The sequence below is a fragment of the Fukomys damarensis genome, unplaced genomic scaffold (assembly GCF_012274545.1).
Source record: "Fukomys damarensis isolate Sample0158 unplaced genomic scaffold, DMR_v1.0_HiC HiC_scaffold_35, whole genome shotgun sequence".
NCBI lineage: Eukaryota > Metazoa > Chordata > Mammalia > Rodentia > Bathyergidae > Fukomys > Fukomys damarensis.
In genome coordinates, this window is record NW_022900947.1 from 2,790,886 (window position 1) to 2,804,021 (window position 13,136).

At 59.5% G+C, this 13,136-nt stretch overlaps 1 protein-coding gene across 4 annotated transcripts in view; it reads left to right on the top strand.

The window, feature by feature from the left end:
* Positions 1–13,136, top strand: part of Afap1 (actin filament associated protein 1) — a 90,485-nt gene that overhangs the window by 35,493 nt on the left and 41,856 nt on the right. For all 4 annotated transcript variants that reach the window (XR_783791.2, XM_010641779.2, XM_010641782.2 and 1 more), the window contains exons 4-5: positions 6,229–6,337; positions 12,819–13,030. Coding sequence is in view for 3 of the 4 variants with exons in the window: in XM_010641779.2 (XP_010640081.1) it covers positions 6,229–6,337; positions 12,819–13,030 (321 nt within the window). In the remaining variant the exon portion in view is untranslated. The remainder of the gene's footprint in view (positions 1–6,228; positions 6,338–12,818; positions 13,031–13,136) is intronic.

A 13,136-nucleotide genomic window follows, 5' to 3' on the forward strand; every position in this document is an offset into this window, starting at 1 on the left:
AGAAAGCAAAAACAAAAAATAACTTACAATCCCAGGGGAGTTGGCTGGCAAAATAATGTTGGTAGACCCTGAGGACACGAGCCGCTTTCTAAGTTTCCACCGTTCGCCCAGAGTTGGGGCGCATGCAGTTCCCAGCCCTGCTCCATATTTCCTTGCAGTGGGGATCATCAGACGTGAGCAGGGAGGCAGGGGTGCCTCCTGCGCCTGTCTCCACTGGGGCCCTGGCACAGAGTCCAGCCTCCAGCACTCCCTGCGGTCATCACTGTAGCCAAGCAGGAGCCCCGTGCTTGTTGGATTCCTGCACAGAGCACAGCTCGGGCCTACTTTCCTGTCACTTACAGGTCCCCCGTCCATAGGGTGCGTCCAGAGCCCTGGGACACCGAGGCCTTGTGCAGTGCCGCCCTGCCCAAGCCATGTGTACTGCTCCTCTACCGAACCGGCACCAGTACTTTGGATTTGATGGAAGCTAAAAACCAGCCCGGGATGTGCGAGAGGCCAGGCAAAGCTTTAGCTGGGGAGTGTGAGAAAACAGGGCGAGAGCCAGAGAGAGGCGCTGAAGTGGGCCTGGCCTGGTGGAGAAGGCCTGTGGCCGTGGACAGGAAGTGGCCAGCTTTCACGGGCACTGTGCTGTGCTGGGACCTGGTGATCCTTGGCTCGCTGTGCTTCTGTGAGGTGGCTCTGGAGAAGGCCTGGGGGCTCCATGTGGTCCCCATGGGGTAACTGCTCCTGCTTGGGAGTGGGGTGATGCTGTCAGGGGAGATCCGTTTGCAGAGGCGCTGCCAGGGACAGGCTGTATGAAGGCTGGCATTGTCTTTCCCTGCAGGTCTCCGGGGACTCAGGTGATCTTGACGTGGTGATAGGGGGACGGGATAGTTGAGGTATCCAGGGCTTGTTTTTAGACAGACGTTCCTCTCCTCCACACACCCGCCGTGGAGCCGAGCAGAGCCTCTCCTCTCTGAGCCGACTGTATCTCACCGCCTCGTTCGTTAGGGCGTGGGAAAGCTGCCTGGAACCTGTAGAATGTCAGGGCTGCCTCATGGTCCACTGACACTGACTGGGGTAGCTCTTGCTCTTCCAGTCCGTCTTGACCGGATCTTCCTGAGCACCTCGAGAAGCCTTAACTGTCCTTTGCACCCAGTTTTTCTCAGGTGCATTAGTGCTGTAGTCAGTTACGGAGCTCGAGTTCTGACAGCAAGGCCAACTCACAGCCGTGGGCTCCAGTGGGGCATTCTGCAACTGTGACGGAGAGGAGCCTGTCGGGCACATGTCAGTGCTTTGTGGACACGGTCGGGGCGCTGTGTGGAGGGGCTGGGGACGTCCAGCGGGTCACTGGAACAGCTCCATCTCATTCTTTGGAGTGTTTTCCAGCAAGTGCCTACTTGACCAGGGAGCCTTGCAGTGCACCGGGGTTGCCCAGGGCCTGGCTCAGGTCAGCGGCCCTCGCCCTTGAGGCAGAGTGGCTCGTCCTGGGTAGGCAGGAGTAGAAGGAAGGCGGCTGTGCCCCATTCAACACGGGCCACAGAGCCAGGCGAGCAGGAGTCGAGCCGGGGCCACGGGCTTGCTGGGCTCTCGGGTGTGGGCCGTGACCCAGGGAGGAGGGTACAGCACCCTGCAGGTGGAGACAGAGGACTCACCACAAAGCAGGGCGTGCCCCGAGGGTTCTCTCTGGTCCAGTCTGTCCCGTATCACTTCCCGTGCTGTCACAGCTGGTTGTTGCCTCTTTGCGGGCACGTGTCGGATCGAGTACGGCCTTGCGTCCTGGTGGCCGAACCCTGAAAGCTGTAAGAAGTGAGAATGAACCTCTCGTGCTGTCGTGTAGCTGCCTCCACACTTCCTGTTGGACTGACCTGTGGGCTCTGGCAGTGGCTCCTGCCTCTCTGGCACGGCGTCCAGAGGGTGAGGGAGAACAGTCTGCTTCTCTAATCTTTAGGGCCTGGGCTTATGTAAATTTCGTACCTTTTTGTGCCAGCAGAGGAAAGTGAACTTTTCTGTTGTGGTGAAGCGTGCCTACCAGGACATGCGCCGTCCTGCCCATTTTAAGTGCGCAGCGCCCGGTCACAGGGCCGTGTGTGTGTGGCCGTCCCCCCTCCATCTGCACAGCTTCTGTCCCTTCCCTGCCGGAAGCTCTGTCCCCTGAAGCACTGCCTCTGCCCCTCCCAGCCCCGGGCGCTGGCTCCCGGAGCGCATCCCATCCTGTCTCAAGTCCCCTTGTCCTGTGCAGCACATCTGTCACCTCTGGCAGATGAGATGCAGAGGCCTGCGAGACCCTATGACAGAATTAGGCACCACTGGTTGCAGAGTTAAGACTGAAGCTCAAGGCTTAAAACGAGGCAGCTGCCCACTTCCCCTGGAGCCCAGTGTGGACTCTGCAGGGACGGGGTCCGTCGTGTTTTCCTTGGTGTTGATAATCTCGGCATTGGCCTCCCGTGCCCCTGAATTCCCTCCCTGCTGGGCCTCCAGACGTGTAGCCTGCTGCAGTCTTCTGCCTCCCCGGAGAGGCCGGGCGATGTCGTGGTCTCGTTGTGCATGGTGGAGCACGTGCTCAGGAAACGTGGCATCATCCCATTTGCTCCCGTGCCGCGTGGAACTGAGCCGGGTGCTGGTCAGAACAGGGTGGCGGACCCGACCCGCCGGGGTCCTGACTCTGCCGAGCAGCGTCCTGTCTCGGAGCTCACCCTGTGAGCCTCGTGACCCCCTGGACATCACTACCCCTGCGCCTGCTTCACTCAGCTGCCAGCGGCACCCTGCCGTGTGAGGCTGGAGTCACCTAACAGGCCCCGTGGGGAGTGCAGCCCATGCGCCTGTGTGCTCAGAAGGGGAGAGGCCCCGGGCAGAGTGAGCTTGGGTCCTGATAGCCTCACTTCAGATGCACAACTTTGGGCTGTTACTCTTAACAGAGTCTGTCCCTCATGACGGGAAGGCGCAGTCTGGAGCACCGCTGTATGCGCAGAAAAAGTCAGATTCTAGGCTCTTGTTTCTCAGGCCTCCTGGTTCACTGGTGTTTCTTGTACCAAGGACGAGTAATAAACAGGGATGGTCACGGGGAGGATGGGAGCTGGAGTGTGGGGCAGCGGGACCTCCCTCTTCTCTCGGGAGGCGCAGCTCGGCCAGGAAGCACAGGTCGTCCAGGTGCCTGGCTGCTCAGCCCCAGCACCTGTGGTGTCAGCCCGCAGCGGCTGCGCCCTGGGGGAGCCCTTGGACCTTCGTGTCCTGACTGGGGGGTCTCCGCTGCACCACTGACGTCTCGGTGTGCTTTGGTGACATCCTAGGACGATGTGGGCCTAGCAGGCAAGAGGTAACTAGTGGTTGTGATCGTTATGCTGTTGAAATAACAGCAACACACGAACCCTTTGTAACTGCTGCTGTGGCCCTCAGGAAGAGAATCCTCCCGAGGCCCTTCTGCAGGTATCGAGGTCAGTCCTAGGGGCTTTTCAGTCCAGAAGCATGGGAACCAACCTACAGCTGGCATTGGAAGCCGCCAAGCCTGTAGTTTGTACACCTGAGGGTGAGCATAGCTTCCCACAGGGCAACCAGGATGGTTTTCTTAGCTACACGTGAAGATGTGCTGCACAGGGTGTGCACTGCAGCGATGTCAGTTCCCAGCCGCTGGCGTGGCCTTGGCTCCCTGTCCTCTCGCTGGGCCCGTGGAGGCCACGGTCAGCCTGTTTCTCCTCAGATTTCTGGGGGTGCTGTGGGCCAGGCTGCCGTCCTTGGTGTCATCTTGGGTCCTGTGAGAGGTGAGCAGAAGCCCGGGTGGATGGACGGACGGACGGGGGTGTGTTAGAGGGCTGTGAGTGCTGGGGGCTCCTCAGTCGCTGCACCCCACAGAGCGACTCCATGAGGCTGTGCCGAGCTGCAGGCCGGGGCATGTGTTGCTCCTGACACAGGTAGGCCCGGGTCGGTCCCTGTTGACCTGGACCCCGCTCGGAGCCCTGCAGCAGCACTCATAGTCAGGAATGGCACGGAGGTGACAGCTCCGCAGCGCAACAGGCAAGGAGGCTGCTCAGGGCCACCGGAAGTGAAGCATACAGAGGCACAGCCCCTTTGTCTCTTTGGGAACCAGACGATCCTCTTGTGTGCCTTTGAAACTCACGATAATTGTGATTCCACTGAACTGTCCCCCAGTGGCCAGGACCTGGCTGTGTTTCCCCGGCAGCGGGCACTGATTAAGTCAGGAGCCTTTCTCAGCCTCCCCTTGGTTTGTCCCTAACGAGCTGCAGGGTTCCCAGGACCGGGGTGTTTGGGAGTGGAGTCCTGATCATTTCTGGAGATAGAGGGTGGTCCTGCACAAGTCCTTTTTGAGCAGTGTGATTTTAAAGTCAAAATAGTTTGATTTTTGGTGTGGGTTTTTTTTTTTTTCTTTCTGGTATCAAGGATCGAACTCCAGACCTTGAGTTTGCAAGGCAAGCATGGTACCCCTGAGCTAAATCCCCAGCTCGAAAATAGTTTGATTTAAAACAAGATTATTTTTAACTAGGCATGGTGGCACATGCCTGCAGCACTCTGGAGGCTGAGGCAGGAGGATCGCTGTGAGTTTGAGACCAGCTTGGGCTACATAGTGAGTTCCAGGTCAGTCTCAACTACATAGTGAGACTCTGTCTCAAAAAACCAAAAAAACAAACAAACAAAAAAGCAAAATTATTTTGAAGGTGAGAGCCATCATATGAAAAATGCAGTCCAGCCAGATAAGTGCAAGGAAGAGGCAAGTGTTTGCTATGGTGTGTCCTGCTGTCAGTGCTACGCAAGCAAGGGCACACACTTAGGTCAGGGATCTCGGAGCTGTTGTCTCTCACTCAGTAGTGTCTTTGGAGATGACCTGGAAAGACCGCACTGTGCTGCTCTGTGTCTGCCTACGGAGCAGCTACCACTGCGCCTTCTTCTCTAGGAACCCTTAAGTTGTTTTGGGTTTTGCTGAGCCTCCTTGGGCATCTTTTCCTCCACAATGGACCTTTGTGATCGTATGTTTCCAGGGGTAGGTTTATGGGACCCCAGAGCCTGTCTCTCTGCAACCGCCATAGGGTTGGACAGGTATGTTTGGATGTCCCCTGAGTAGGAGTCACTGCCGCCTTCCTTGAAGCTCTTGGGAAAGGCATCTGACCTGGGTGTGTAACTGGGGCTGCCGAGTCAGCCTCCGTGATACAGCCGGGAAGCGAATAATCCAACTGTGTCACCATGCCCAGCACCTGCTCCTCCCAGATAAGGCCCGCAGCAACTCAGACCTCTCCTCTCCAAAAGCAGCAGGCAGGATTTTAACCCACACGGCCCCCTGCCCCGGCCCTGCCTGGCACTGAGCGTGGCATATGGGGCTCTGTTTTAGAACGGGCTCTTCGGGAGACTGTGGAGGCCCTGGGAGTGGCCCGTCCCGAGTGGCAGGGTGGCTGGCGATGGCCTCCTGATGGGAGCTTGGTCCCTGGACAAGGCCAGGGGCAGGGAGGACTGGCAGAGTCTGCCTGGTAGCCACGATCCTGCTCTTCCTGCTCCTGCCTCCCCCAGCTGGCGGGTGGGAGGTGTGGCCTGGACTGCAGCGCTGATTTAGTCATCCACCCAGGACTCCTTGGACAGTAATGGAAGCCCACATTCTAGACACTTTATGTAAAAATAAACAGCAGAAAACCACGATTTCATCGGAACAGTGTCCCACTTGGAAGCTTAACTTGGTAGGGCTTCAGTTCGGGCCTCACTCCATTCTGGTCCCTGTAGCATTCTTCCTCCCCTGTAGTCACAGGACGGAGGTGTGTGGAGAGGTCCACCACCCTGGAGGCACCGAACACCACAAGGTCTTCACGGCCAGGCCCGGCGCCTGCAAGCCCTGCCCCACGTGTGGGCTGATTTTGCGCACTTGGGCCTCAGCCCCAATTTCTGCATCTGCCCAGTGTGAAGCCAGAGCTCCCCTCCGGGACTCCAGTCAGATGGGCCGATGTCACCGTGACAGTGCGTGGCATGGCCCGTGCAGGCAGGGGCTGGGGTCTGGCGGCACGGCCTCTCTGGCCTCTCCCCTTGGCAGCGGCAGCCGGGGGCAAACCAGGCGCTGTGGACGTTCAGAGGGAGCAGAGGATGGCGTGGACTAGGGGATGGGCTTTGTGAGGACCGAGTGTTCCCTCCAGAGAGCGGCCTCCATCTGTCAGGAGCCCGGGTCCATGCTCGGGCAGGAGGGGCTGCGTGTGAGTGGGAGAGGTGGCTCCCCTCCTGCGTGCCGCTCATCTCTGTGCCGTCTCCTTCCGTCCTCAGCCTCCTGACAGCGGGCCCCCACCGCTGCCGACGTCCTCCCTCCCGGAAGGCTACTATGAGGAAGCCGTGCCACTGAGCCCCGGAAAGGCCCCGGAGTACATCACGTCCAGTGAGTGGCGGGCCCACCCGCGGGGCCCAGGGTGGAGGGGACGGGCCCTGTGCACCCCCGCAGAGGCCGGGGCGACGTGAGCTTGGTGCCAGGGGAGGTGGCGATGCAGGGAGGGCTCTGAGGAGGCGGACGTGCCACCTGGTGTCTGGCTCAGTACTTCCGGGAGGCCCCGGGTCAGCGGGTCTTGTGCGGGCGGAAGAGCAGTGGCTCCTGTGGCCTTCTCGTGGTGCCCGCTGCCCCTTAGCCCCTTCCTCTCTGCTCAGAGTCTGACTCCGGCCACACCACGGGCATCCCTTCCTGGGGGCCAGTAGGAGAGGGCAGCCTGACTGCCCCGAGGCTGAGCTCCCTCTGCCCACCCAGCCCCTACGTCCTGCCGGACCACGGCACCTGCCAGTCAGTCGTCCCTGGTGGGCGACTGCTTGATTCCGCGGCCAGGGCATTTCAGCTGAGGGCTGCCAGGGGAATGAATATCTTGCTTTCTCTTCCACCGAAGAATCTTTTGGCAGAAGAGAGGCCACACACTGCCTCAGCCTCTAAGGGTCCCCTCTCACCAAGCTGGGGTCACACAGAAGCTGACCTTTTCCGGTTAGACAGGAGCTCGGGGCAGTTCGCTGAACCCCGAGTCGGCTCCATCTTTGTCAGAGTGCAGGGGTTTGGGGACTGAGCTGGCCACTCTGCTTCGGCGTGGAAGGCTGTTATCAGGCGGCTGTGGGGAAGAGGCCTGGAGACGAGGAAGGGCAGGCTGGAACCCGTGTGTCCACTCACTGATGTCCTGTGGGCCACTCAGGAGGGGCCAGGAGCTGTTCCCAGAGCCCCAGGCACCGTCCTCCTTGAGCCAGGGCCTGGTGGGACCTGGAAGGCCGTGACCCTGCGTGACCCCATGCCAGCGACGTGGCTGACAGCACACCCTGTGGCTCGGCATTCAGCTGCTACCCGTGGCAGAAAACCCCTGGTTCCCCTCATGCAGCCCCAGCGACGTCCCCTCTCTTCAGAGGGCCTTACACCCCCAGATGAGCTTCGCCACTGTGGGCCCTTCTCACACAGGAGGAGGGGAAGGAAGGTGTTCGCCCTCACGTTTATGCATGTAAACAAGGAAGGGCCCTGCACGAGCTCAGTTCCCATGTATTCGGGGCCAGCAGCACCCCAGTTCCTTCAACACCAGCCGGGTTCGCTTTGCCACTGCAGCCTCCTTGCATGGCCGAGTGCCGCCTCTGGTGGTGACCCAGCTCCTGACTGGAAGGCCCGGGCCACCAGGACTTCCTGTAGTGGACGGCTGTGGTCACAGCTTCCTCACACTCAGGATCAGCTCCCTGAACCTCCTCGGTGACCGCGACACTTTCTCTGCCTGTGGCTTTCCTGACCCGAGGAACCTGGCAAGATTGGGGACAGTCTCTGCTTCCTGCTCAGTAGAAGCATGGCCACTTCCTGTCCTTGGGCCAGTGTGACTAGAACCCTGGGGAAGGGAGGCACATGTGTTGGGAGGAGCCACTGCCCGTCCTTGGGCCTGGCGAGTCCTGGCTGTGGGGCCGGGGTGCACTCCACTGGGAGATACTCGGAGATGTTGCCCAGCCCCCACGGTGTCAGCAGGGCCGGCACTGTCCCTGAGGTTCAGAACCCATTCCACCTGCCCGTCTGGCGGACTTCTGCAGGCTGCTGTCCTTCATGTGTGGCATATAGGCCCTTGCTCGGGCAGGGTTGCATGTGAAGGGATGAAAGGAGATTCGCTTTCATTATCCCTTCCTGCAGGACAGTGGTGACAACTCTTGAGGGCAGCTGATAGGGGCGGTGTCTCGTGGAGCATCAGTGCTGGACTCTGCTATCTGCAGGTGGAGGACCGGAAGCACCCGGGCCATTTTGGCTGAGTGCAAGGCCACACTGCCAATTTCTACACTCACCTCCTCACTGCCACCACAGCCACTTATATGTGAACGAGTCTGTGAAGGTGACTGACACGTGTGGGTTATGGTGCCCGCCTGTTGAGGCAGCTTTGCCAGGCATTTACCTGGCACTCAGACACCACACTGTGCCCAGACTACTGGGTACCAGTTTTCTGTCAGGTTCTTTTCAAGTCCCGAGCACACAGCCAGGCCTCAAGGCACTGCTGGTGGATCAGAACTGACAGGAGGATGCAGCATGACAGGAACTGGCCAGGGCCATTGAAACGAGATGCTTTTGCTGCTTGTTCATGTCCTTGGGACCTATGTGGACCTCGTTAACCCACTTCAGTCCAATGATGAGTGACCTGTAGGCTGCTCTGACTGGTGATGGAGTGCCCCCACAGACGTGAATTATTTACTTTTCTCATTGCTGAGACAAAATACCTGACACTCAAAGGAGGAAAGGTTTATTTAGCTCACAGTTTGAAGAGGTTTCAATCCATAGTCAGCTGTCTCCAAGGCAGGGCAACATGGCTAAGGGGCATCACAGAGGAGAAACTGTCCATGGTGGGCAGAAGGCAGCAAAGCAAGCAAGGAAACCAACAAGTGATCTTAGCTTCTGTCTTCCCCTTTTTATATTCTGTTGAGGCTACCAGGATTAGAGTAGTGCCAAGCCAATCAGAGGATTGATTTGGTAATCACTCACCCTCAATCCCAGCATCACACACTCTAGATTCAGCCACCTCTGAGAAAGCTCCACCTATGACCACATGAGGCTCTGTGGGGACATCTAGGCACAACCATAACAGCTGCTCTGATTGGTGAAGGAGTGCCCTGTGGACTGCTCTGATTGGTGATGGCACGCTCCTTGATCCATCAGTTAACCCACAGTTCCTGCAAGGCAGCTCAGGTTGCATCCTGCCTTGGTGTCTGGTAGTGGAACCTTCGCCTCTGCTGGAGCTTCACCAGCCAACAGCAGTTTCCAAAAGTAAAATAGTGATCTTCAAAGGATGATATAACTGGGCATCAGAGTCCAGGGGTCTGCAAGAGCTTCACCTGCCCGAGCCTGCCAGAGGTGCCCATCACCGTCTGGGACAGCTGGGATCTGTTTAGAGGGGCAGAGCCTTCATGATGAGGGGGAGATCTGGGGATGAGACCTGGCACGGCCACAGGACGTTTCCGAGCAGGAGTCGGTCACTGCTCTGCACAGGACCCACTGGCCTTCCTCGTCAGCAGTGGAAGCCACCATCCTCACAGGGAAACCCGAAGGGACATCTCCAGAGTTTAGCTGTGTTCCCTAGTGTGCTTGGCGTGGCTCATTCCCACCACAGGGTCCGTCTCCCACTGGAGCGTACAAATGAAGCAGGTAAACATTTCCCTGTTTTGTGTCTGCCTCAGAAGTGCTCAGTAAATACTTGAATTAATGGCTGGCTGCTTTTATGGCTCCTTAGCTGATTTGTCTGTGCAATTGTTTTCTTTTTTGTGTGTGAAACACCTAAGCTGTGCCCTTTTATGGTCATCAAAACTCTTGAAATGCAGGAGCAAGGAAAGAGATGCATTAGTCAGCTTCCTGTTACTATAAGGAGATGATAGTTGGGGCAACTGACTTTTATAAAGAGAAGAGGTTTATTTTGGCCTATGGTTCTGAGGTTCTAGCCCGACACTGAGGGGCCCCGTGCCCTGGGCCTGTGGCGAGGGAGGTGCCTGTGGCAGGAGTGCGTGGTGGAGCCTAACCTCTCACCTCAGTGCCTAGAAGCCGAGAGAAGGGAGGCCGGCACCCCACAGTCCCCTCAGGGGCACAGCCCCTGTGACCCTAGGACCTCCCGCCTGAAACTGCTGCCTGAGCCCAGGACTTTTCTGCTGCGCTTGTTCTTTCTCTGAAACTCAAGGTCAGACCCCAGAGAGGCCTGGCGGCTCCCAGGCTGCTATCTGCTCAGAGCCGGCCAGTCACTGTGAGGTGGGCAGCCGGTCCCCCTGCTCCCCGGGGGCAGGTGTGCGGACAGGGTGCCCTGCTCACACAGCACTTAGCTCCTCCGGGAGCTTGCGGGCTCTGAGGATGCACTGAGGACCAGTCCTGGGCTGTGTGTGAGGGGCGACCCTCGGTGGCCGGCACCGCAGCCATCCTTGGAGGGGCTGCTCCGCTGGATGTGCACTCTGTGCCATTGCACTTGTGCTGGTGTGTTTTTTTAAATCTGGAACAAATATTTTGTAGTTAAAAATAACCATTTATTGGCGCATCCTGCACGATGTGGAGCCCTCAGCGAGGCTGTGCCGGGCTGATGGTGCAGGTTAGCACCCTCTCTGTCCCGAGATCCCCTTCCGCTGTGTCAGAGGTGCTCGGGGCTCCTCCCTCCTGCTGCTTCTCTGACTCCTGCACTGCTCTTGCCCTCCTCATGTGACCACAAGCCCAGCCCCCAGACGGGCTTCCTGGGGTCCCTAACCCCAGTGGGTCCGAGACCCCATCACTGTGCCGAGTGAACATGAGGGGCTCTGTTTCCTTTATTGGGCAACTGCCGAAGGCGACTTTTGGAGTTGATTTTTGTGAGGCCCTTTTGCTCCTGGATGCTCTTGTTTCCTGCTAAGTTGGACGGAGTCTTCTAGAGAGGGCTCAGCCTGCTGTCAGAGCAAGGTGGACAGGGAGCGCTCTGTCTCTTCACAGCTGCTGCCCGCAGCCGGTCCCCAGGATGAGGGGCTGGCAGGATGCCATTTGCCCTTTCAGTGTGGAATCCAGCGCGCTGGCTCCCGGCTCAGCCATGGTCCACTGGGCCGTGGTCTTGGCCTAGTGCCTTCGCCTTTGAGCCTCGCTCTCTCTCCTCTGAATGAGACTGCAGGGCTCCCCAGCTCCAGCGGCCTTGTGAGAGCCTCTGCACACGTGCCCCAGCCTCTGTGTTCCGGGCTGTGTCCCCACACTGGTGTATGGGCTCCAGAGAGCACCGCCTGGGCAGGGTGCGGACTCCGTCCCTGGCTGCCCCGAGAGGAGGGAAGGGCGCTGTCACCACTCATGGATCTGTTGTCATTCTCTCCTCCGCTTGACACAAAATGTCTTCGGAGCTTGATGTTTCAGAAAACAAGCCGAGCTCTGGAGGGCTCCGAAGCGGAGGCGGAGGGGACCCCGAGTGTTCCGTCCTCCCTCAGCACCTTTCCTGGGTGTCCCTGCGGGCCCCGCCCAGTCCCACAGCAGCCATCCCCCCGGGACGGCTGCACACTTACCCAGCAGGCACCTTGGCGCTTGCCCCAAATCCTCCTAGGCCTCTCCTCGTCACTGAAGATCCTCTCGGGCCGATCATCTGTCTGCTCGCTGCTCTGCGTGTGGATTCTGGTTGCAAGGATGGAGAGCCCTGCGGTGTGGCAGGTCTGCCACTGCTGCAGCTTCTGCTGGATGGGGTGCCCCGTGCGGCCGTGGCCTCTCCTTACCCGTCTCGTCCGTCATTGCCCCCATTTCTCAGGCTTTGGACGGTGACCAAGGATGGAGGGGAGCAGAGCAGAGGCGCATCGGACACCACCTCTAGCAGCTCGTCCTCCCGAGTGGCTGGCGATAGTCCTCGCGTGGGCTGCGCACCCTGAGGGCTCGTGGGACAGTTCTTCCTGCCTTGCTGTGTACTCAGTACGAGCAGGAACTCTTCAAAGTGCTGGCTGCCACACCCAGCAGACGGTCTCCCTTCCGCAGGGCTCATGGCACTCTGCGTGGCATCACGTGACTGGAGGGCCTGTGTGGGGCACCGGGGGCACAGAGGAGGCATTCGACCCAGCCTGTCCTTGGGCTCCGCCTGCCGTGACAGAGGGGACCCTTCTCCCGGCTTCGCAGGCTGGAGTCCCCGATCCAGTGGCAGTGGTACCGTCTGGTTCTGTGCCAGCCCCTACTTGCCCGTGGGTGCCATGTGTCACGGTCTGCCCGCAGGGCACAGACAGTAGAGTGAGCCTTGCCTGCCAGGCCTACTGGGTTAGCATCCTGCCCTGTGACCAGCTTCAGCCTGCATCACCACCTCAAAGCCTCGTTTCCAGAGTCCCAGTAAATTAAACCTTGCACATGTGAGTGCTGGGGAGGTCCCGGTCAGTCTGCAACACTCGCTTTGGTGTTCAGGGAGGGCTGGCTGGAGGAGGTGTCCCCAAGGGGCACACAGCCCAGCCAGGCCAAGAGGGAGCGGGTGTCATGGAAGCCTGGGTCCTGGCAGAGACCCCAGAATGCAGAGTGCTGCACCCGTGTCAGAAACAGCATTCTGTGCACAGCACGGTGATCTCGGGACTGGGACCTGTGTCCATGGAAGGGAAGGGTCTGCACATGTGGTAGTGCCGGGAGGGGTGGGCGGTGCGGCTCAGGGCCTCCTCACCGAGCTGTGGGCACGGGAGGGCCAAGGCCCACGTGGGCAGGAGTTGCAGGTGCTCACGTGGGGCCTGGCGAGTATCCACGGCATGGCGTCCAGACAGTGTCCTGTGCATACGGGACCGAGTGGGGGCGATGGGTGTAAATACACGGTCGGGTGCCACTGCCCACGCTGGTGCTGCTCCACGCGAATTCCGTGGTGGCGGAATGTGGCCGCGAGGCCCCGAGCCCGCAGGTGAGCTCCGGGCTCAGCTGCCCTCCCCGTCTGCCTGCCTCTCCACAGATTATGACTCGGACGCCATGAGCAGCTCCTACGAGTCGTACGACGAGGAGGAAGAGGATGGGAAGGGGAAGAAGGCCCGGCACCAGTGGCCCTCGGAGGAGGCCTCCATGGACCTCGTGAAGGACGCCAAGATCTGCGCCTTCCTGCTGCGCAAGAAGCGCTTTGGCCAGTGGACCAAGCTTCTGTGCGTCATCAAGGACACCAAGCTGCTGGTAAGGGCCGGGCGGCGACGGTTCCGATGACCCACCACGTGGGCGGGGCGCTCGGCAAGCACTGTGCCCCCGGGGCAGCCCCAGGATGTGGACCCAGCCCAGGGTG